Genomic DNA, 25,730 nt, shown 5'->3' on the forward strand with positions numbered 1-25,730 from the left:
GACGGTACTGAGGAGCATAGGCGGCCCTTATATGTCTCTCTCCGCTTTCGTTTATTTGTCTCTTGGCGGGAATTACTTGGACCCGCATATTTCTTGCTACACCCTCTGTTGTTGTTCCTTAGGCTATGAGACATACCCAATCAGGGGACCGGCGAAACCTCAATGGTTGGAGAAGAAAAAAGCCCCGCATTTCCCCGAGGGGAAGAATGTGAAAGTGCGAATGCACGAGTTGAATTTGCGCGGTTCGGTAATGTTCGCGAAAGAGAGATCACACACACACACACAACTACAAAGAAAGAAAGATGCATTTATTCACAGACACCTATTTATGTTGTCGTTGCACTTGATTGCTAGAGCGGATCTCAGCTTTGAAATTTCGTGTCAGTACTCCTTTAAGCGGTTGCATTAGCCCTTCTCACGCCCAATTCTTGGCCAATCCCCCACGTGGGTATGTGTCATGTCAGCGGCCAGGCAGCGCGCGCCCATCTCCCCCCGTTGCCAAGGAACACGAGGAGATTCCTGGCCAATCCCCCACGTGGGTATGTGCCATGTCAGCGGCCAGGCTGCGCGCCCATCTCCACGTGCGCGGACATCGCCGGTGGACGCAGGTTCAGGGTCGCTTAAGAAGTGCATTAGCACTTAAAAATGTTTCATCTAATTACGGGGCACTGTATAAAGATAATGTCACAATGTTGAAAGGCATTTTGCAGTTATAAATTGGGAAAAAGGAACTGAAAATTGCAAACTGTGTGTGAATATTCAAATTAGAATAATGATCAATTAGCATTTTCAATAAAGCTCAGGAGGGTAGAGCAAACATCACAGCGGATAAACCCCGTCTCATAAGTCCCAAATAAAAGTAATTCCGGCACTGACATGGCACACCCATGGATGCTAAGCGGCTCTTCCTGGAACCGGTACTTGAGTCTGGTAAAACGCCAACAGGTAGTGGTCGACGGGCTCTGCTTCGTTGCAGTAACTTCACTGAGGTTTTGGAGCCAGACGAGAAGTGTGAAGGTACCTGTTGGGCAAGTCGACAGTAAAATCCGTTAGTATGACCTCTATGTTGCGCGAAAGGCACCATTTTGAATTCCCTGAGAACAGGTGGCAGAAATATATCAAGAACAGAAAAACTGATTTCTGCTATCCTTGTAGCTTTGGAATCCTGTGATATCTAGCAGCCGTGATAAAAGACCTTCACGGAACGACATCTGCGATGGGCCCAGAAGGCGCTATTCTTGCTATAAAATTAGCGGCTTCATTTGAAGAGATGCCCGCATGCCCAGGTAGAAGGTGGATTTCAATCGTATGGGACGGCGGGAGCGATTTAAACGTGAGCTGGAAAGGGGTATCTTTAAGGGCAGTAAGAGCTGAGCAGGCTGAAAGGGAATGTTAAATTGTAACTGGGGACACTACTTAGGCATCCAATTCACATAGAGCCAAGGCGATTGGCAAGAATTCAGCATTGAATATGGGGACAAAGTCTACCAGACGGACTTAAAATGACCAATGGAGGGAGGAGGAAAATATACCTATTTCTGACTTTTCATCACTCTGAGAGGCTTCTGTATAAATTACAACTCCTGGCTGCATGAAGGCCAAATGGCCTTAGAGGAGGCCATCGAGTATACGCGAATTTAAGATTTGGACATTTTTGCGTAAGATGTTGCGGGAGTTTATAAAAGGCGGGAGTTGTCCTAATAAGGAGGGGAGTCACCCTATTGATTTCGACACCTGACGGGGAAATAAGGCTTTGTAGTAAGTTACTTTGCGGGCAGTGTGATCTGGGCCACCGGTGCGCAAAAAACGCACCCGGCTCAGCAGTAAGGACAGACTACAGCCTGTTAACTCCAGAGGCATAATCCAGGGAAAGCCCAAAGCCAACGCCCCCGCGCTGAATGGAAACAAAAGGCCGAGTGACCCGAGTGCGGTTATACCGAAATCGGGCAGACGTCGGCTTCATACCGCAGGGACCCAGATTTGATTCCGACCACGGGAAGCGCTTCTTTCCGCTTTCATCATCGTTATCATCACTGTCATCGTCATGTGCACTCCTACCGTGTAAAGTTGGCTTTCCTTAAGTTCGCTCTTCTTACGACACCGCCATCAGTGATACTAAGAAAGCCTTGCTTTAAAGAAAAAGAAAAAGAAACGGCTGCGAAAATTAATATAAGCAGATATAAGATATTTTTTCGCTTGTCCATATTATCGCCATTGCCACTGATTCTGGAATGCGTGGAATATTGACACTCTTGTGTTAAGTCCAATAGTACCCTTAAAAAATTAACCACCCACTGCTACCTTTGTGCAATAATTTTTATCCCTTAGTGTACCGTTTTCCCGATTACGCAGATATCGCATGGCAATATGCGGAATCAGAAACGATACTCCTGACAAACGAAACCTGTTTACCCGGTCCCTCGAGGTTCCGTATAACGAGAGCCCGCTGCACACTAATTTATGAACCACGAGAAGCGAATTTGAGGAACTCAGTGTTGGCGCTGCAATAGTCACCCGCCTTGCAGTACTGGTACATCTTAGTACTGGTGCGTATATATGGTTTCAACACCTTCAGGATGCCCTTGTATGAGTGTTCCGCCCAAGCGGTACCCATTGTGACCCAGTCCGCATTGCGGCCACCTTCACTACCGCGAATGGAAGGTCCCCGCTGTAAATTCTGCGTCATAGTAGCGTTTTCTTTTTTTTTACGGTGGAGCTGGCTCTCTATGGTGTTCCGTAGATAAATCTGGGGTGACAAAGACGCCTTGTGGCAATGCCAACTTTATAGCAAATTTTCAGCAGAAAACGGCTGTAATTGTTGTTTTGACAAGACTTTACCCAAAAGAAATATATGACTATAATTACGCGAAATTTTATTCCCTTGTCATAATTAGATTACAGTAAAGTTGTAACTTCACAAATTCCTCGTCTGCTATCAGGGAAACGAATTGCCTAATGTGTGTTTGCTACGACAAAACTGCAGTCCTTCCACGTAACCAGACAGTCATAGTCACTACAATGATCGAAAGATGAGACAAATACCTGTGCAATATCTAACCCACTGTGTGATGTGTATTGTGTCCAGCTCCGACAGACATCCACTTCAGGAGAGTGGAATGGCCTGTTATTTTGCTAGCAAGCGCTTGATTTGAGTAATTAACGTGTTCTTTATGAGACATACCACGCAGTCCCATTTTACGTCAGATCATTTAAACGCAGCTAGGCGCTCAATGGCGCCGGCCTCTTATAGTTCATTGCAGCAGCGTACCAATTGCCCTAAATCTGTATTTCGTGCAACTAGGTGTGTGCCCAGACCGAATACCGCAGCAGCAGCAGTATGAAATCGCAGTAATTGAAAAACTGTCGGCGCATATTGCGATATGGCGCTTAGTGCGATATCATCATCATCACCATCATCATCACCAGCCTATCTACGCCCACTGCAGGGAAAAGGCATCTCCCATTATTCTCCAATAACCTCGGTCCTGTGCCAACTGTGACCAATTTATCCCCGAAAACTTCTTGATCTCATCTGCCCATCTAACTTTCTGCCGCCCCCTGCTAGGGATCCACTCTGTTGCCCTTAATGACCAGCGGTTATCTTGCCTTCGCATTACATGCCCTGCCCACGTCCATTTCTTTTTCTTAATCTCTACTGATATGTCCTTAACACGTGTTTGTTCCCTGACCCAATCCGCTCTCTTCTTGTCCCTTAATGTTACACCTATCATTTTCCGCTCCATTGCCCGCTGAGTCGTTCTCAATTTAAGTTGAATCCTCTTAGTGAGCCTCCAGGTTTCTGCCCCGTAGGTGAGTACCGGTAACATGCAGCTGTCATACACTTTCTTCTTCAGCGACAGTGGTAGGCTGCTATTCATTATCTGAGAATGTCTGCCATATGCACCCCACCCCATTTTTATCCTTCTAATTAACTCTGCCTCATGGTTGGGATCTGGGGTCACAACTTGGCCTAAGTAGATATATTCGCTTACCACTTCCACTGCCTCGCCACCTATCTCAAACCCCTGTGCTGTCCCGAGGTTATTGATCATTACTTCAGTTTTCTGCATATTATTTTCAGGCCCACGGTTCTACTCTGCTCGTCCAGTGCGGAAAGCATGCTTTGCAATTCGTCCCCCGAGTTACTTAGCAAGGCAACGTCATCAGCAAATCTGAGGTTACTGAGGTTTTCTCCATTACCCCTTACTCCCACCTGTTTCCAATCCAACGTTCTGAATACTTCTTGTAAACATGCTGTGAATAACATTGGAGAGATTGTGTCTCCTTGTCTGACACCGTTCCTTATAGGTATTTTACGGCTCTCCTTATGGAGGATGATGGTTGCTGTGGACCCATTGTAGATATCCTCTTGTAGTCTTACATAATGCTCATCTGCCCCCTGGTTCCGTAATGCCTGAATGACTGCTAGGATTTCGACCGAGTCAAATGCTTTCTCATAATCTATGAAGGCTATATATAGGGGTTCAGTATACTCAGCGCACTTCTCTATCAACTGATTCATCGTGTGAATATGGTCCATTGTTGAATACCCTTTACGGAACCCTGCTTAAGGCGGCACAAAAAACGAAATGAACGGTGAGCTCTAATGCTATTGCACGCTCACAGAAAGAAACAAGGGAGCAGTCTGGATCTTACCTTGGCTTCAAAGTTTTTGGCTGCCCGTCTGCGCTGGTTAACTGATTTTGAAACTGGTGACAGTGACCATATTCCCTCACGCATTTATTGTCTTTGTTAACGAGAAGAGGAGGTTCGTAACCCAAGGGGGCCCGGGTTTAGGTCGGCGAGAAAATCTGATGAATATTTTTAATTTTAATGTATGCAGTATTGGTGATTTTTCTTTAACGGCACACTAGGATTCACCAATACGACGTGCATCACGATTAAGGGATTCAATCATTCTTTTTTGGCCACTTAGATGATTCATAAGTATACTAGCCGAAATTCGAACCCCTGATGGAGGACGCCTGCCGAGATGGGCTTTCCACAAGCCCAGAGGTCACTATCAGCAATGCAACCCAGTCATCCAGGCGATCTACGTCGTTCCCGCCAAGAGTCACGGATTTTGACATCGAGCTTGATCGCCTCCGCGCAATTAGACGGCGCTCCGCGCAATGGTACAGGCGTACAAAATCCGTGCACGGTGTAAGGGTTGGCAACCACACAAAAAATACAGCGACGCATCGTACAGCCCCGGGCACATAGGTGGAAATAGTTTTGCGAGTCTCTCGACTCTCGAAAGTCTCTGTCCTCTATGTGGAGACCTCTGCGTGGACTAGCAATGCCTGTGCAGCAGCCCTCCCCTGCAAGGCATTGGCACTCCATAAAAACTTTGGGTAGGTGGAAGTTGCGGAGGATTTCTGCGAGATGGTTGAAACTGAGACCGACCCCGTTGGATCTGCGTGGAAAAGCCAGGCTGCTCCTCACCCCGATGAGCGGATGGACATCCCTTTTTCAATGGGAGGGTTAGAGGAAGCCCTGGCATTCTGCAGGCGAAGCTTTTCATCGAGTCATGAGCGAGTAACGTACTACAACTTATGCCACCTTGGTCCTGGAACTCGACAAACCCTTTTTTACGATTTTAATCTGACATAAGTGGATAAGGTCGTAGCCCCCGAGTGAAAAACAAGCCGCGTCGTTCTATTGCTAAAGACTAGGAATCTCCCCTTGACCTTGCATCATACCGCCCAACTGGCCTGGCAAGCTAACTGCCTTGGCAAGGTCACAGAAAAGATGATCCTCACGCGGCTTCCGTGGTACCTTGAATACCCCAATATACACCCTGAAGTCATGGCTGGTTTTCGATGTGGGCGTTTCTCCGTTGAAAGCATTGTGTACTTAGTAACATTTGCGCAGAAAGAAAAATCCGCAAACGCCTTTCCACTGCCCTATTCCTGGACGTAAAGGGTACCTACGACATTGTGGTTCTTGAGGCTATTCTAGACGCCCTGTAGCCCTTTGGTGTCGGGGGAGAAGTTTATCGACGGGTAAAAAGCTTCTGGCCAAAGGTTTTTCTTTCTTATTACAGAGGGCAGCCCAACATCACAGCGCTTCATTCAACGTGGTGTTCCTGAAAGTGGTGTGCTAAGCCCAAAGCTTTCCAATCTAGCGATCATTGAACTTGTGAAAGCTCTTCCCAAAAGTGCCTGCGTTTCAATTTATGCCGGCGACATTTGCCTCTGTATCTCAGATGTCAATCGACCTCAGCTACGATTTACCTCAGCAAGAGCCTCAGCTACGAGCGTAGCTACGTAGCTACAAGCAGCTACGCACGGCTCAGCTCCAAAAAGTGGCCTATGTGACGACGTAACACCTATGAAAGTAAGGACTGAGAATATCTAGCGACCTGCCAGCGGTGGTTGAATTTACCCAGCCACCCATGTTTCGATATCTCATAATGATCAATTGGAACTAGATACCTTACCCCAGACATCCCAAATTCCTTGTAATTGTCATCGACAGGGAAATGTCATGGAGCACACATGTGACTTTTTTAAAAAAAAAAACTCAACGCCACGGCCCACATTTTCTGATTTCATACCGAACAGACGTGGGGCACATCGGTCAGAGGAAGGCGGTAGCTTTACCAGGCACTTTTATTGGGATGTTTGCGTTACAGCTTGCCAACGATATCCAGTACATGCTCCAGAAACCTTCCAGCAGTCCTGAGCATACACGCTCAGGCCGTACACACATGTCTTGGTTTACCGCGATGTCTGGCAACAGCTGGAACGACTTACACTGCCCAAGACCATCCAATAGAAGTTATGTGGCCACATAGACGTTACACCTGCCCATCAGGCTCCTCTCAAGAATACCGTGTCACCAACTTGCGCAGCTCCCTCAAAGTCGACTACGCAGATCATTTGCAGCGATCGTCGCAGCGCACAGGGCCGAATTACCATCAAGGTACACGCCTTGACGGCCCCCGAAATTCGCCTCCGTGTTCCGGGCACTGGGAAGAAGGCCGAATTGCCGCCACTGTCCCTTAAACAGCTTTCTATGATGTTACTGCATGAGCAGCACAATAACCAGAGTCATATGGTTACAGATGGTTCTGTAACGTCGTCGACTTTGGCAGGTGTCGCAGTCATACCATCAGAATTAACCACAATTCACTTTCGTGCGTGTTTCCCGTGCCAGGAGCTGGACGGCTACTGACCTGGCAACCATTCGATACATTAACAAAGCTGCTTTTCAAAATGGGCCGTTTTCTTTATTTTGAAGGTGCCCCGAAAAGTACACGACCAGCCCTGCGCTACTGTCCTTTCCACAAACTGGTTACAGAAATTCAAGTATTTCATTGGGCCATCGTAAAGGGCCGTGATATCTTATTCCAACAGGTACAAAGTCACTGTAGAATCAGCGGCAACATTTCGGATGATGCAGCTGCCCGGACGGCACATGGCAGTGAAAGCACCATCTTGCTTACAATGTGAAAGACCGGTACCTCGAAGATGTTTCGTCATTTAGGACGTAGTACTGACATGAGTAATGGTATACACCGGAATCTGTGATTCCGCGCCTTTACACGCAGAACCTTCTACTCCAGCGCCGTCTTCAGTGTGGGCTGTCTCGAACAGTCTACTTTGTATACTGTGGTTTAAAGTGGCCTTCACGAAAGCCTACTGCTTCCTCATCGGGATGGCCAGTAGCGCCCATTGCGACGCCTGTAGGGCTGAAGAGACAACAGAGCCTGTTCTTTGCATTGCCTCCCATATTTATAGAACGGACGTGTGCTCTCCACCGACCTCAGCCGTGACAATAAACCGTGTTCACAGTCGAGACGATCCCAGGACATCGATCCCTGCTATTGACAAGGCGACAAAAGCCCGTCTATGTTTGCTGAACGACACAAGCTTAGACGGTCGACTATATTGCCCAAAAAGAGACCAGAGTGCGAGCGCGTGCTCGCTCCTGTCCTCTCATTTTCGTCTGCCCTCTTCGACATCCCCTGAACATCCTTGCCCCAGTGCCGAGTAGCAAACCGGGCTCTACACCTGGCTAACCTCTCGGCCTTTCCGTCCTCTTTTCTCCTCTCCTACCCCGAAATAAACCAAAATGTTTTGTGCATGTAAGGCTATAATCCTGCGCCTCATTTGTTTTGTACAAATACTGCAAACACCAAACGCTCACTGCTCATGATTTCGTCACAGTCTGTGCCTCGAACTAAATGCCTCATTGCGGCTTACATCTACCAATGGTGATTTTCTTCGAAATGATTCTTTTCGAACTAGCAACTATTCGGGAAGCGCAAACTGACAACGAGGCTCATTGAGATGTCTGTGAAACTGTTCCAGGTGAAAATGCATGGCCTACTCAATATTTCTGTTCTTTTACAAAAAAAGCGCCACGTCCATGTGCTGGAATTCTGTCACTCTCAACTTGATCGACTCAATATTTTTTATTTGAATTGAATTCAATTGAGTTTATTTTACAACCATGTTGCAGGAAGGCCAGGAATAAAGCTGTTTAAACAGCTTGGAGGGCCTCGGTCACCATGCACCCGCTGTTGTAAACCTACACAGGTGTACGTTGAGATGTAAAAACTAAATCGTAGTTAACGCGGTCCCAAAAGTGACATTACTGTAACAGAGCCTGAGTTTGCACGCAATCATTCAGCACAAAAATACTGTGGGAATAAATGGTTTTCTCTGGAGCTGCGTTAGAGCACTGGGTTTCCAGGGATTGCCTTTCATTCGTCGCAGAGGGTTTCGTTGCTTCTAAATGAAGGTTTATTTTTTCTTGAATTTTTAATAATCCCAGGGGAGCTGCTTAGAGCGTAAACATTATGTACACTTGACTCAGTTTTTCGGCTTACGGAGGTACAAAAACTGAAGTGCGTAGGTGGCCACTTCAGAGCTCGCCAAAAGAGCAGTTGAAAGTGTAGGGGCTCAAAAAACTCAGGGACGGCTCCTTTTCAATTCTCCTCTTGAACGCCTTGATCTCAGACTCAGTCCAAGAGCTTTTGTAGGTGAAATAGCGCCACACTGAAAAGAAGGAGACAAGTAAAAAGGAGAAAAGATATTGTGTTAATTATACTGCACAAGGCATTCCCCCTTAAAACATTTTGCAGGCTTGGTGACCACTTTGTTCGACATGTGACGTAAGGTAAGATTTTGAAATTCTAAACAGAGCAAAAAAAGTCGGGACAAGAAACGACGACACCCGGCGCCGTGTGTCGTCGTTTCGTGTCCCGTCTTTTTTGCGCTGTTTTGAATTTCAGTTAGTATGAACCAACGAGCCCAAACCACCGTTTCAACACAGTTCAAGATTTTCAGCATGTCCTTCTGCATAAGCTCAAAATTCACAGTGGCAAGGCAGGGCCTCCTGACATAACGCAGGTCTCGAACGGGGGGCAGCTTTGGGTCCTTTGTCAGGTCCGCGCCAGGCCGTGGGAGCTACCAAAGCTCTTTTAGTGTTTTTACGCGGCACAGGTTTAGACGAAGTGTTGTGACTAACTTCAGTGCCAAACTCTGACCCGCTAAAAAGGGCCCGCGCAACCAACAGCAGCCAGAGAACACCAGCGCATGTTGTGCTCATTAAAGATTTCATTCATTCATTCATTCATTCATTCATTCATTCTGTGAAAATGTTCGGAAATTTGTGCGCATCGCGTCACATTTCCGTTTTTTTATTTTTTATTACACACACTTCCAAGCTATGGCGCAGTGGCTCGGCTCACGTCACCGTTACCATAAAGCGCATTCTCTCTCTCTCTCTCTCTCTCTCTCTCTCTCTCTCTCTCTCTCTCTCTTTATATCTATGTTCTTTAACATTTCCAAGACAGTGTATCGAAAATGTCACGATGTTCAATGTTAGCGCGTTTGCTTTCCTACAGCCCATAATTGGGGCGTTAGACGATTTTGGAGGGCCAAAGTCAAGTAAATATGAATGAATGATTGATTGAATGAATGTACGAATGAATGAATGAATGAATGAATGAATGAATGAATGAATGAATGAATGAAAGTGAACCTTCTTTGCATAATGAAATGTGTTAAAACGCAATGGGAGAATACAGCCACTTCAAACACTGGGGGGTAGGTCTGTTTTTCTTTTTTAGGGTGTCCGTTTCTGTCATGGGTTTGGTGGGCATATGTCAACACATTACTGTTCCAGATAAAGCTATTGTTCAACGCTGCAGACGGGTGAATGCGGATTTGTCTATGCTTTAGCATGCGCCGTGCACAGGCCACCAGTTCAGGTCATTTATAGTCAGACGATGGTGTGGCAGCTTTCCTCATACCCAGATTGTGTCGTATGCCTACGGAAAACCAATAAAATGCATACGTAAGGGGGTGGGGCCTTATTATGATATGCACACGTTCATGCATGCTTTTGCGGCTTGTGTAAGTAGTTTGAAGCAGCATGAGCGCTTGTCGATTTTCTGGTTAAAGCACGAATTCTCTTTTTCGCGTGAACCGCAAAATAGGGCAAGTAAAGCACATAAATCCCAACAAATCATTTTTTATAGTAGCTCAAATGCAACGAACGGAGAAAGGCAAGGTAAGCAAAGGTTACATCAGCTACCACTTGCTGGTTTTTAATTTTACCTCTCAGGCATCCCAACCCATACTGCAGGCTCTCAGAGGTTCGTTATTAGGGACAGTTGTGTGCATGACGGAGTCCCATAAAAAAGGGGACTTTCAATGATTTTTTACAGTGAACCTTTTTATGGCTAGGGTTGCGCAGATTTGTCGTTCCGGTCAACGATTCTCGGCGGAAAAAACTCTGCTACCGAATTTGGTGAAAAAGCGCGAGCCATTCCACAGCTCGAGACGTTCGTGTGTGTGCATGTGTTTCTTTCTTTTTTCTCTGTCTGTCTGTCTGTCTGTCTGTCTGTCTGTCTGTCTGTCTGTCTGTCTGTCTGTCTTTTTCCTTGCTTGCTTGCGTTTATTTGGCTCTGCCCTGGTTCTTACACGACGGGCTGCCGTTGTACATTTCGAATTTCATTTTTCCTGTGTAGTCCTAACGGAAAGGGTATGGTAACCATGTACCGAACCTTATACATACAATACAATCATCGACTTGACTTGAATTCACTTGACTTAACTACACATGACTTGACGCATATAGTCCCCACTTCCGGATGCTGTGGGCGTCAAAAGTTTACAAGTGCGTGAGCCCGTAAAGGGTCTTTTCTTAAAGGTGCCCTGCCCCGATTCTCCCCCACGAACGGATACCTCTACATCCCAGATTCCATACAATCTGCCGACATTGAATGATGCCAAAGAGCGGCTAGTCGCGGCATGATTTCCATCAGATGTTTGTACCTGCGTTCAAAATTCTGTAACCTCAGCTTTATTGGTTATCCATTTTTACAGTGTGGAATGACTCATGATGTTTTTAAGACTTACGCTTTGTTACACTTTCTTAGTGGCAGCATTGATCAAAACTGCAAAATGAGTCGCAAGATTCATCTTCGGCGATAATATTTTTGCGGGATGTCGTTCTAAAAAACCATTATGGTCCAGTTCGTTAAACATTGATCAGAAACGGGACTGCGTTTATAAGCAATTTTAAACAGCTTTGACTTTCCGATAATCTACTGGACGACGCGTCAGCTACGACATTCAACTTGTCGTCGCACCCTCGGCTGAAATTAACGGACGTTTATACGCACTCATGCTTCTCTTGGCCCTTGCCTTGTAGCTGAGCAACACGGCAGGGGGGTGCCAGGCAGTGTTGCGGGCGATTTAATTTTTTCTTCGTCCCGTCTCTCGCTGTTTTTAGTGAAAGCAATAACTCCCCTCCGCCCCCCCCCCCCCCCCCCCGGCCTTCCAAACCCTCTCTTTAAGGAAGCTTAACTTTGTATGTCGTTAGTTTTTACCACGTTTTGTAACTCAGCAACAGCGGGAGCTGAAATTGTTCCCAATGTCTGCAATCGAAACAAAACAATAAGGTTCGTTGGATTGCGCTGGGGTTCAACATGTCTTCACAACAGATTGTAACCTAATTCAAGTACTCTGCAGCATCGTAAGGCACTCTTTCGCACACCAAATCTATAAATCCAGCATAAACATTACAGTCCCCATGAGTTGCCGAAACATTCGATAAAATTTCTGAACATGTGTTCGTATCAACTGCATACTGTGGTTTACTTTGGAAGGCAGTAACTGTTCTTCACTCTCTCGTATTTCTGGTTCACCCAGTAGCCTGTGCTAGAATCTACACATACAACATTGCACTGCACCCTTCACTATTATTGGGAAAGAGAGAGATCAAACTTTATTTAAAGCGGCTCATGTCTGGGCGGCCGAAAATTGGGTTCTGGTGGGCCTGGAATCCGCTCAGGCGGGAATTCCGCAAGTGTCAGGGCCCCGCACGTGGATCAATGTTGTTCACTTACAAATGCGTCTTAACATATCTTGCAGATATGAATTATTTTTAAACCTCATATCGTACGGAGCGTGACTTCAGACCCTCTTATCCTTGATGGAGCTCCTGATGATTCTACTGTGCCCACAGGGAGCCCCAGTAGCACAGCAGACTCTGATGCTCCGGGCGCTGTCACGTGTCAACCATAGCTCCTTCATCTGCCATTATGAGCATCTTTATGTTTTAATCTACGGGCCCTCTACACGCATATCTACAACTTTTTTAGGCAGCACCATCTTCATCTCACGCACATTTTAAGCACAAACCTGACATTGAACGACCACCTAATAGAGTCTTGGCTCTATTTGGTCGTAGACAACCTTGCACCAATAAGCACAAACATACTACTACTACTGACTATTGAAGGGCCCCGTAACATAGTATTGGCGCTCTTTGGCCATAGATATTCTTGCTCCAAAAACACAAACATACAATGCAATACAACGACTGTGCCTCTGGAAGCCATAAAGCCTTACAGATGGCCCCGGTATGTCATAAAGGCCTACGGCTGCAAAACCGCGTTTCCCTTTGAGAATGACGGGGTGGAACATGCGTGAAATATCGCAGGACATAAAATATTTCTTTCTTATCTTGTCACGACTGTATATATACGTAGGGATTAGTCAGTGGAAGCCAAAAAATAAAATTACGATACATTTTGTTACAACTTCCAAGAAAAGCGGAGATTTGACGGGTTTACGGGTTTAATATTCTGATTTATGTCGTGAGAGGGTCTATCTACCTATAAACGAGTACTTGTGGGGAATTATCTTTTATGTGTTGGGTAAAACTGTGAGTTGAACATTTGCAAGAATTTTGCTTTAAATGCTCATCCAGTCTTCCTGTCAATACATACCTGTTCCGTCTGGGAAGCACTCGATGTACGCCATGTATTTGCAGTTGTCGGTGTCTAGAACGAGGCACCGGCTCCGGCCTGCGCAGAAAGTACGGGGGTAAACACGGTGCGCATGAAGAGATTTGTACAAATACATATTCGGTCATGTACACGTAGGTGCTCATGTCATGCAACACGTAAACCACAAACTGTAAGGAAGAGATTGGCCCTTGCTTTTTTCAACGCACAAAATGTCTGTGGTTAGCCTAGTGTTCATATTATTACAATTTTAAAGTTGAGTGATCAAGCACTGTCGATTCACGCTCAATATTTATTTTTCTCTCTATTTATTTCCTATAGCGTCATGGCCAAACGGGCGTTATTGAGGGGAGTGGTATATCAGGAACATCCACTGATTACAAACATGGGATATAAAAACTATTTATAAAGAATAAAACAATAAACATACGACAGTACGCAAATATGTACAAAGGCCTAATAAAAATCTATGCAGGTGCCTATTGCCGGCAGCGCGGACACTAAATACTGAAAATTGTATATTAAAAAGAAATGAAACATATTAAAAGAAAAATAAACTCTGTGGCGAAAATTGGATCATAAAATTTTCATTGACGGCTGTAGTAATCCGGCACCTCTACCTTAAACTCGTCAATGTTACTGACAACGGTAGGCGATCGCACGCTGTTGAAGTTTAGGAATAAACGAATTCGAATGGGCGGGTGTGTGACCATTGGGGATAGCAACTTTTCAGAAATGGTCTACTCGCAATGGTACATAAGGGGGGGGGGTGAAATAAGGACAATTTTATGAGTGTTTTAAAGTTATAGAGTTTAAAGAAAAGACATGTGCGCGATATCATTCTGAGCAGTGAGAGTGGTGCTAGTCACAAAGACCGTTTTATGAGGGATACGCCTGACAAACGAGCGTAATTCGGAAGGGTAAAACGTGTTGCTGGGCTTTGATTTGCTACAATTTCGTTTATTAGGAATTTACTGCATAGATCCCGAACTGAAGTCGCGAATTCGAGTGATGAATGAGCGAGTGATTTGTATACATTACCAGATTAACGGAAGTGTGGGCGAAGTCAAATTTTCGCTTAATATATCCAAGCATTCGACTAGGTAATAGAAGATATGGGTATATTCTAACTAAGGTGTACTATTAGAATAACACCGAGGTATTTAGAAGACGACACTGGTAGCAATGCCAAGCTGTTAACAGTAAAAGGAGAAAGTATCAAGTTACGGTGGCATCAGAACCGCATTACTTTGCATTTACTAATATTGAATGTCATATACTAATCCGGCATTAATTATCGATGGCTTAAAGATACTGTTGAAGCAAATAAAGATCATTTGTATGTTTTTGATTCTGGGGTAAATGACACAGTCGTCTGCTAGAGCTTCACTGAAGAAGTAGAACTGTTCGGTAGCTATAGGGCATTCTTATATTTAAGAAAAAGCTAGGGGCCAAGTACTGAGCATTGTGGGACGCCTGAATTCACCAGAAGGGTTTGAGAGTTCAATACATTAACATAAACGAATTCAGATGGGCTAGTTGAAAACGTTCAACCCACTTAGAACATTAGGGTCAATATTAAGTATACTTAGTTTGTTAAGACCATGTAAAAAAATTACGCCCACCTCCCCTCACGGGAACCCTGGTGTGATGCGACGCTGAGGGGGGTTCAAGCGCAAGCGGAGAGCGACCGTCGACCGAAAGGCCGCCGGAGAGCGGCACAACGGTTATATGCGCAGCGCACCCGAAGGAGAGGAGACCGCGGAGAGAGAGAGTGCTGCACATGCGCAGCACCGCGCGCAGCGCCGCCCACCGGCGGAGTGAGAGCGCGCTGGGCCGCACACCCGCAGATGTTGAGAGAGAGTGTTCGCTCTCACCTGGGCACGCGCCGGCGCCAGTGCGTCTGCCGCGGCTATGACGCAACACAATCTAACACAATCTACTTTAATCCAATCCAAGTCGAGCCAAGCCAAGCCAAGCCAATCCAATCCAATCCAATGCCCCTCGCGAGAGAGTGTTCGCTATCGGAGAGGAGAGGGGGTGAGCGGAGGAAAGTGCGGACGCCGACGACGACGACGACGACGGACGCACGCAGGAAGGACAGGGCCGCCGACAAGAGATGCTCTCAGCGTCGCATCTAATATATATATATATATATATATATATATATATATATATATATATATATATATATATATATATATCATGTAGAAAGAGAGCATATACTGCGTAGGAAAAGAATAATATACGATGCAGAAAAAGGAAAAATAAGTGCATCCTCACCTCCGTCATGCAGATGTCTCTCTAGGTAGACCTGATTATACACAGGAGCGTAGATGTACCTGCAAAAAACTCAAGCGTAATGTAACAGAAAAAAAACTCCGTAAACAATGCGTTAATATCCCCTTATCTCGCGCTATCGCTATTTCGATACCTGAGCAAGTGGGCGGTATGTTCATACGGCAAAGTACGGCACTCACGTTGAGGCGTGGCAGTTGCCCGGGTTGACCGCGTAGCAGACGAAGTCGCCCTTGTCCGACTTGTCGAGGCTGTCGCGAAGGCAGTAAGGCGGTCCAGTAGGCGGAATCCAGATAGACCAAGAATCGGCGTTGTAGCCGCAGCCAAGGGTCTGCGCCATTACCCACCATAGACAGTTAAAACTCACCCGAACTACGCCTGAGAATAATTTACGCGTGCACAAGGCAAAAATAAAAGAAATTTCCGCGCTTTCGAGGCGCTTTTTCAAATAAAGTGCTACGAGTTGTTCCGCGCCTCCGCCAGATGGCGCCACGGGTCCCGCGACCGAGAGAAGACGGAGTGAAACATCCCCCTCGCGAGGGGCACGATCAAGTGGAGAGCATTTCCGGGGGCGCACGACGTTAAGTAGTTTGCGTTACGTTAATGTTGTTGCACTTGTGGCAACTGCTGACGAGAGAGCGCTCGTCAGCAGTAATTTGAATGAGTCAACGATATAAGGCGCGTTCATAGCGTCCCATTCTGCGTCGGCTTTGTGGCGCAGTGGGTAGAGCACCATGTACATTGCGTTCCGCCCGCAGAGTCGAGGGATCGAAACCGGGCGCCGGATAGTATTTTTTTATATATAGTAGGGAGGGGTGCGGTGCGGACTACGGACGTCAACGCGGGTGACATCGTGAGTTACTGAAATGCTCTGCATTTAAAATGCAGCAACTTATTTCCGTCAGGCAATCTTAGCAATACGTCTTTGAGACGAAAGCCGATAAACACTGCCGATAAACACTTCCGATAAACGCTTTCACTCTTCCCTCCGTGTCTGGAAGACCAGAGAAATGTAGTTATCGACAGCACTGAGCGGCACTGCGTGATATTATCGTCGCAGCAGCCGCGACTTCCAGTTCCAGTTTCTGCTTTGCTTTTTTGCGATTTTCTGTAAAGTTGCTATCGACTGCGTTTATTTCTGCCACCTAAAAAATCCGGCCAATAGCCACAACATCACTCGAATGCCGTCATTCGCCCAAAAAACGCCCAGAAAGATAGTGAGAGAGAGAGAGCAGTATCATTCAGTAAATGTACTTTGTTACCCTTTACTCCCAGTACTGGATGCGCTTGTTGGCTACTTTCTGAAAGCACTTCAGATTTCGAAACAAGTTAAAAAAAGTGTTGCAGGGTTCCTTTAACAACTCCGCGCCTAGAATAAAAATTTCCTCCCAAACAAATGGTGTAACAGCATCTGCGTTGCTCGGCCCTATCATTGTCCGTTTCCTGGAGCAACTTTTACAGGTAGAACCCGGCCATCTGTCGCCTTGGGCAACTGATAAATTTCACCGTTGCTTTACCGGAAACATGGTGGCAAAATACATTTTGATTAATTTGGAATGTTACCACTTCAGAATTATAACCATTCCAATTTCAACACGGAGCTTCAAACAAAATAAACATGACGGTGCAGTCGCTTTGGCAGCTCTGCCGCTATTTGATTGCCCGCTGTGGGCCTGGCAAGGAGTCAACATATTGATTACTCGGTTTTGATACTTCCCTAATGACATTGCGTAGCGGGATATTTGAAAGCGCAATAATTATGGTGCAATTCTTTTGGTGAGTCAATGCCCTTCTGGGCCTCAACAGTGTTGGACGAGTTATCAAAGGCTGGACCTTTTACACAAACAAAGTGGTTTGTACTAATTATGGCCTTTTTTTTTAATACAGGTGCTAATGCTAGCAGACGTCAAAAGAACTGTAGGAAACAACAAACGAGTGCGTCGACCCACCTGCTCTAGGTAGAAAGTATTCAATGGCGTGCCGCTACAGGCCTGGTCGTACGTAGCTGATGCGGCCACGAAAGGGCTCCACGCTGTGATCACTGTGAGGGAGAGAGTGGATTAGGTATTGGTCAATTCCTTCATGCCCTTCGTGTACACCACGTGCCATCTTTTTCGAAGACTACAAACTAAAATGTGCCTTCCGATCGCATTTCGCTGAGTGTGGACGGAACAATAAAATACGGCGGAGGAGTGAACGGGAAGACAGCGCCCCCATTTATTTAGTGCCCTTCTGGGTTGGTTGTCGGCTGTCTTTGCCGCGTACTCGATCAAACACTCCAAGCGTCCACACTTGTTCTCACATTGTTGCTCTACATGTCTGGCCACTACGGCAAAACCTGTTTACAAACATTACACGTGCAGCACGAATCGAGGAAGTAGGTAAGGTGAATTGAATGGTTCTTTCATTTATCAGTAAGAATAAAGCTTAACTAGAAGAAATGTGTATCCTAGGTTCGTTACCAGAGCCCACAAGAAAAAGAGCAGAAACGGCACAACTATTTATGCCAGCTATGGAAGCTTTTGAAGCTCGCGTGGTAGCATAAAATTACCAAGCATTCTAACGTAAAACAATTAACAATTACAGGCGGGTTATCTTGAATTTGACGTACTCTCTGAGGAAAACGTGCACAACGAAGAGAGGAAGCTCATAGCAACTAATTCTGAGGTCTCAGGGGCAAGGACCTATCGCTGCACCAATCCGTTAGTTCTAAGCGTAGGTGTGGCTAGCATTTTTGTGATTTTAAAGATCAAGATCGAACGCCCCCGTGTAAAGGAAATCGCGCGAACTTCAAGAAGACGTGCAGACTTAACCTTGCCGTGGGGGTCAGCGGCTGAATTATTTTATATCGCATGCTCTACTTTGCAGGTAAACATGAAGATCTTGAAAGAGCAGTCTATTTTTATTTAAATGTCTGCGAGCTTGCCCACTTAACAACGGGCTGACTGGCCGACGTGTCTGCGTGCCGGAGGCATGTAGCACTTCTCGAGAATTCACAGTGCTATACGTACAATAGAAAGGATTCGCTACGAAACACCGCAAAGAAACGCAATGTTCGTTGAAAAAAAAAACAGGCTGTACACTCTAATGCAACCAGCAGGCTCCGTAGGTGCAGCGCACTGTTACCCATAAAGTTTCGGGAATATTTAAATAGGTGGACACGGGCAGTGCTGCCCAGCCGCAGCGCTGGAATTGCTCACTTTTCTTTCTCGACGATGATTGTTGCCAAGCATTTGATAACTAGGCTGTTCGTACCTCAAGAGAGCTGTTCCGATTCTCGGGTTCATGGAATGCCTCGAAAGCTATCTTGGCCAGCACATAATCTCTCATTCAAAAATTACACCTCCAATGCGGAGGATCTAAAGAAAGGAGCTTGAATTGAAGGAGGGGGGGGGCAGAAAACTCCCCCCAATGTGCTAGAAAACTAGCTGTACCAAGCCTGAACTCGTGTCTTGCCCTCTCTTGAAATACTAAGATTTCCCTGCGAACGGCCTTGCCCCAGCGGCGGATTAGTTTGCAATGTTACTGAGTGAATTGACACTCCTGCGCGGGCTGCACACTTCAGCGTAGGACCTGGTTCTATCAGCCCTATCTTGATGCGCCGTTAGTAGTCTCGCCAGCGGCTGTTACATCTACAAAGGCATACGGGTACGCCCCCGTTCCGTCGCGGTAGCGTGGTTGGCGAGCGGCTGCTGAACAGTTGCCTCCGTTCGGACGACAAAGAGCCAAAGGCGGAATTGAACTTGTTTGGTACATGTCGAGTAGAGAAAAGCGACGGTACAAGTAACTGCGCGCGCTGGCGTGCTTACAACATGACAACTCGAACGGGCAGAGAAACGTTCTCCGCTGAGCCGAAAGTCACACTGGCTGGCTCGTCAAGAAGCTAGCCTCTTATATGAGGGTGTCCAGATGCGTCAGAGCAAACGAGCGAATAATCGTTTCAAAACGAGCCCCCAAAACACCGCGCGACTCATGTGGGGAAGCCTAAAACAACAGAGACTCATGAGAAGGTTAAGTAACAGTAATATCACAAAAAAATGTTTTAAGTACCGTTTGAAAGTAAATAATAAACATGAATACTTTTTCTATCATAACAATATTTCAAACTGAACGAAATATTTATCCCTTATTCAATTTATATCGTAGCCTTTATTTTCACACCTTGGGCCAATTACACTGAGCCTGATACCGTGGACCATGGACTTGGACCATGGCATTCTCCATCATCTCAGCGGACAGTCCTGGAGGCGTTTTGGCTATCTGGACAATATTGGCGTCGCTGAGGCTCTATAGCCCCACTTATACGGACAGTCTTCGCTACATCCCATGTCCCTATATATGACTGTCTTTTTTTTTCTCCTTTCCTCTACTACTCCTCTGTGTACTACTCATCTATCTTTTCCCCATTCCCGTTCCTGCAGAGTAGAATGTCGACGTACGCATGTTGGCAAATCTCTCAGCATTTCCTTCCTTAATAAAGAGCTTCTCTCTCTCTCTCTCTCTCTCTCTCTCTCTCTCTCTCTTCTCTCTCTCTCTCTCTCTCTCTCTCTCTCTCTCTCTCTCTCTCTCTCTCTCTCTCTCTCTCTCTCTCTCTCTCTCTCTCTATCTATCTCTCTCTCTCTCTCTCTCTCTCTCAGTTCGATGCGCGTTTGCCAGCAATGTAATCATGCCAGTGCGTGATTTCCTTACTTGTTGATTTCGGAACGCAACTTTTGTTTCATACTTCAACTAAACACAGCCATTGTCGCATGTGCTCGACTCATCTGGAAAATCCTCACCTTCCATTTCGACTGAATCGTGCACGTCTTTCCAACTCAGAAGGCGCACCATATTTGCTGTCAGTTGAAAGTATCGGTAGCGACACATCGAAAATTGAGGCCATAGGGTATGTGCAGAATGGCGCCACATTGTTTCGATAGCACATCACGACGATTATTTATTTATTTATTTACTTATTTATTTATTTATTTATTTATTTATTTATTTATTTATTTATTTATTTATTTATTTATTTATTTATTTATTTATTTATTTATTTCGACATCGGACAATGGCTGACAGCAGGGCCAATAACGACATAACGAATTCTGTTATTTCCGTGGCAACACTTTCACCAGTTGCATTCGTGAAATCTTACCACAACCGGTTTTATATCTATAAAATCGGTCGAGAATCTAACACACGTGTGAAGAATGCTTTCCGTGTTTTTGACGAGCAATGTATTAGTGAGCGTCAAGAGCACTACAATAATGACATCGTCAGGAAAAACGCGAATAAGCCAAAAAAAGTGCAAAACGGCTGAAAGAATCTGCAAGCGACTCGGTGAAAAAAGCCCAAAACCGCTTATGATAAGCGGAACTGGCCACACCCTGTCTTAGAGTATGAACTTCAACGGTAAAACCAAGCTTCGAGATGGTACACAGCAGAGTCCTACACACACAAGAAAAAGCACTACCCCAGAGTCGCAGAGGCCATGAGTTCGCCAACAGCCGCCGCGGCAGGCCCGCGCAAACGCAGGAGGGTTTTGGCCGCGCCACAACCTCGAAATTGCCTGCGCGCCGCGGCAAGTACTGACCATAGGTACTGACTTGCACGGTTCTCTCGCTTCGTAACCGACCTATGAAGCTCCGCAGCAAAATACGAAGGCAATGAGTGTTGTGCATCGCTAATTTATTGCATTAGTTTTGGATGGTATTTGTTGTCGCTGTCCTCGCTGCTGTAAAAGTGGAGCTTTGGTGTTTCACTGATGGCGTCTATAACGCGTGAACGTCCTCATAAAAGCCAACTTACTCTGGCGATGACGATGACTTATCGTGGGTGAAGTGAAAGAAAAAAACGCTTCAGTGGCCGGAATCTAACCTAGGTCCCTCGCGTTATGAAGCCGGTGCCTATCCGATTGCTCCATTTCAAACATGGTCGACACTCAGTCCAACCTCAGACGACAACCACACAATCCGCCACGGGAAAGCATCACATTCAACCATCGTCGTCGTTAGGCGGAGGAGTGCATAAATTTCCTGCTGTTTTTTTCTTTCTTTTGTTATTTTTTCCGTCTATTACTACCACTGTATAATGATGTGCCAATGTTCCCGATGCTGCGGAGTATTGTGAGTTTTTTAGGAGGTACGGACCAACTCAAGCCGATAATGTGAAAGCTTTTTGTCCGTGCTCCCAATACCTCGGAGAAAGAGTTTGAATAAATATGAGTTGATTTGATTTGATGATGGTGCGCTGTTGAAGCCTACAGTCCACGTCAGTACACACGCACACACACACAGTGATTTCCCTACACCCCCCCTAGGGGGTGTGTAGATCCCCCCTAGTTTTTTTTGGACACCCCCCCTTGAATCCCCAAATTGCACTCTTGTCAGTCCTTGTATGGACCTTTTTCAGTATCGATCTGCGCATGCGCGGGCTGCCCGTCTGCTATTCTTGGCAGTAGCCTCGGGCAAAATAAACAAGAGTGCGCCCCCCGAGCTTGCTGTTAGCGTTGCACGTATTTATTTCCTTTTTTTCGACAGCTCGTGGCAAGTTCGTATGCGCACACAAAAAAGGCTTTCAAAGGAAAGGGGCAAAGTGGTTTGAGGCTGACCACGCTGCGAGCACATTGCTACCAGCCAGGGAGTAGCGAAAAGCGCTACGGAAGCTAATCCTGGCGTTTTAATAAATCGGGAGCGTACAATCGGTGCCTGATTTATAAGTGCTGCATAATTCGTGTACTCCCTAAACATTGTTTCAAGAACTCAAATTTCGTCACTGGCCCTGGTAACAAGTTCGAAAATGTCCTTATACGTTGAGTGAGTGAGTGAACAACTTTAACGGAGCTTCAAATAAAGAATGGTGCGCGCAGGCACCAGATGGGGTGGTTCCCTATTCGCGGGACCCATATGTGTCCAGTAATTCTTCTCCTCGAGCCACCAGCTGTTGCTGAATGGTGAGGTCAGAGCTGGACAGTAAGGTCTCCCATCGCTCGAGCGGGTTGGAATTGGGGGAGGGGGGAAGGGTGTATGGGGGTGTCTTGAGTTTTTTGCACTCCCCAATAATGTGCGCGAGAGTGCCGTCTCCCCGGCAGAATGGACATGTGTTGTCGTGTTCTAAAATGGCGAGAAATTAAAAAAAAACTTAATACGGACCTTTCATGTTAAAAATGAATTTCTCTAATTTTGTTTTTTTCTTAGATTGAATAGAAAGCACCGCCTCTCAGGTGTATATATATATATATATATATATATATATATATATATATATATATATATATATATATATATATATATATATATATATAGAAAATGAAAAACGTACGTCACGGGGATGAGCGTTTGGTTAACAGACACCTATTATTTAACTAGTGGGATAAATAAATAGCTTTTCTAGTTTATGAACCCCCCCCCCAGAGCCATTGAGACACCCCCCCTTGATTCGATGCCTGGGGAAACCCCTGCACACACACACACACACACACACACACACACACACACACACACACACACACACACACACACACACACACACGCACGCACACACACACCGCAGTCAATTCGTAACCTCGTCAGTCCAATGACGCTCCACTGAGTTCCTCACCAACTCCGCTTTGTGGTAACTTAGTCGCTTGCACACTACAGTGGGGGCATACTGTTCCGTACACTATGTTAATCAAGGTAGCAGTTAATTTCTATCGGAGTCGTTACCGACATTCGGGAGAACTAGCAGCCACTGTACGTGGTGTTGAAGCTCGCAGAACGATTCATACTTAGCTATACCTCCCAGAAGAAAGAAGGGTATACATATATAGGCTTTGGGCTAGCTCTTAATTGGCACTTCTATGCGCGTGACTGTTTCGGTGGCTGCAGTAGGCGTACAATCGAACGAATCTTCGTACTCCATTCTCCTTAGAGAAGCTTGCTATAGCCGACGTCAAGCTCTGCTTGGGAAGGACGACTGTGGCATAGGGAAGGGAGATGAAAACACTTGTTCGTCGTATGCCGAGCGGCTCTTTTTACATGCTGCAGCAGAATGGCGAGGTCGGCTAGTTGGTGAAGTTGCATGTTGAAACCTCCAAAAAGCGCAACACTCAAAAATGGACACAAACAAAAGGACCACAGAACGAGCGCTCGTCCGGGGCTCCTTTCGTTTGTGTCCCGTTTTTCTGACGCCTGGATAGAAGGAGTGCTGCAGAGAGCGGCGGAGACTGTCCACGGATACGCCAAGTCCTGCGGACTGAGCGGCGCCCCGCAGAAGTCAGAACTGCTCATCGCCCAACCGGGCAGGCCAAAGAAGCAAGCACCCCCGAACGTAACCGTAACCATCGACGGCACGCAAATCATACCGACTGAACAGATTCGGATCCTGGGCCTGTTACTCAGGGGAGACGGAAAAGCCTCGGCCGTCGTCACCAAGATCAAGCACTCGACTGAACAGATCGCAAGCATGTATACGTAGAGTTGCGAACCGCAACCGCGGTCTGAAAGAAGACGCACTGCGGCTAGTGCAGGCGTTCGTTGTGTCCCGCGTAACCTACTCCGCCCCTTACCTCCGGCTAACGAAGGCGGATAGGGAAGCGCTGGACACGGCGATGCGTAAAGCCACCAAGATAGCCATGGGTCTGCCAATGTACTCGTCAACGAAAAGATTGATGGAAATGGGCACCCTCAACACCACGGACGAACTCATCGAAGCACACTTGTCCAACCAGAGAGTTCGTCTGAGCAGGACAGAACACGGAAGAGCCGTCCTACACAAGATAGGATGGCAGGTTGAACCACAGATGGAAGAGGCACCACTCCCTCAGGGATGGTGAGACTCCATCACAACCAAACCGTTACCGCGCAACATGACAGTGGAACGGCACAAAGGCAGGCGGACGGCGCGGGCCAAAGCCCTGGCCCGGAAGCTGGTGGAGGACCCCCAGGTCCGGTACGTGGACGCCTCACTCCCAAAATACGGAGCAAAGGCCGTGGTGGCCGTAACGGACATCCACGAGCTGAAGACCTGCGCGTCGGTGAAGACTACGGACCCGACCGTGGCAGAAGAGGTAGCCATAGCGCTGGCCCTAGCCATGCCGGAGGTCAGCACGGTGGTTACCGACTCCAAAAAAGCGTACGCAAGCTATCGGAAGGGGATCGTCTCCTCTGCGGCAGCAACTATACTTGAGAGACATTCTACAACACCGAGACGAGTCACCGAGCTCGTGTGGGTCCCGGCTCACTCGCTCGTGGAAGGCAACGTCACCGCCGACCCCTATGCCCGAGAACTAGCCATCCGGGCCGAGGAAGAGCAACCACACCCCGTCACGAGTTATAAGGAGATCGTCCACCTATACAAAGAAAGTAGAACGAGGCTTCCGAAGCCACACAAGCAACTAAGCAGACGGCAGCAGACGATATTGCGCCGCTTACAGGCAGGGTCGCTCGCACACCCGGCGCTTCTGCACAAAATGTACCCTGCAGAACACGACAACACATGTCCGTTCTGCCGGGGAGACGGCACTCTCGCGAACATTATTGGGGAGTGCAAAAAACTCAAGATACCCCCTACACCCTTCCCCCCTACACCCTTCCCCCAGCTCTGACCTCGCCATTCAGCAACAGCTGGTGGCTCGACGAGAAGAATTACTGGACACATATGGGTCCCCGCGAATAGGGAACCACCCCATCTGGTGCCTGCGCGCACCATTCTTTATTTGAAGCTCCGTTAAAGTTGTTCACTCACTCACTTTTTCAGTGTTGCGCTTTTTGAAGGTTTCGGCGCGGCTCTTTTTAGCCGTCAGCATTGTTGCAGAACGTCAGAATCGCTTCAATGCATAGAAAATGTAGCCTAGTAGGATTCTTTACATAATATTTCACAAATCTCACGGCATCCAAAAGAAAAACCAATAAGAGTTACACTTTGGGACCGGCTAGGTCTATCCACACCCCATTATAACGTTCAAAGATCAAAAATCTTGACCTATGCTTGTTTGTACCGTGTGGTGTAGAAACGCGGTCTTTTCCTAGTCATTTTTTTCCGCTCTAATTGGACCGTATCCGGTTTTCAGGTTCATCGAAAAAGAGCGCTTCACATGACAGGGGCGGTGAAGAGTGACGTCAATTCTTGATGGCGGTGCGCCTTTACTGTAGTTTTTGCTTCCTCGTCGCCACTACATGCAGAACATTGCTGTCGC

General features: G+C 46.6%; 1 protein-coding gene across 1 annotated transcript in view; it reads right to left on the reverse strand.

Annotated features, from left to right (window-relative positions):
* Positions 1-314: 314 nt before the first annotated feature.
* LOC144172542 (uncharacterized) overlaps positions 315-25,730 on the reverse strand; it is a 32,938-nt gene continuing 7,522 nt past the window's right edge. The window contains exons 2-7 of the mRNA XM_077701217.1: positions 17,521-17,612; positions 15,754-15,902; positions 15,557-15,615; positions 13,256-13,333; positions 8,840-9,008; positions 315-1,021 (exon numbers count right to left, since the gene is read on the reverse strand). Of these exons, the coding sequence (XP_077557343.1) occupies positions 8,875-9,008; positions 13,256-13,333; positions 15,557-15,615; positions 15,754-15,902; positions 17,521-17,612 (512 nt within the window). The 3' untranslated portion in view covers positions 315-1,021; positions 8,840-8,874. The remainder of the gene's footprint in view (positions 1,022-8,839; positions 9,009-13,255; positions 13,334-15,556; positions 15,616-15,753; positions 15,903-17,520; positions 17,613-25,730) is intronic.

The sequence above is a fragment of the Haemaphysalis longicornis genome, unplaced genomic scaffold (genome assembly GCF_048455015.1).
Source record: "Haemaphysalis longicornis isolate Haplotype H1 unplaced genomic scaffold, Haemaphysalis longicornis Haplotype H1 scaffold_23, whole genome shotgun sequence".
Classification (NCBI taxonomy): Eukaryota; Metazoa; Arthropoda; class Arachnida; order Ixodida; family Ixodidae; genus Haemaphysalis; species Haemaphysalis longicornis.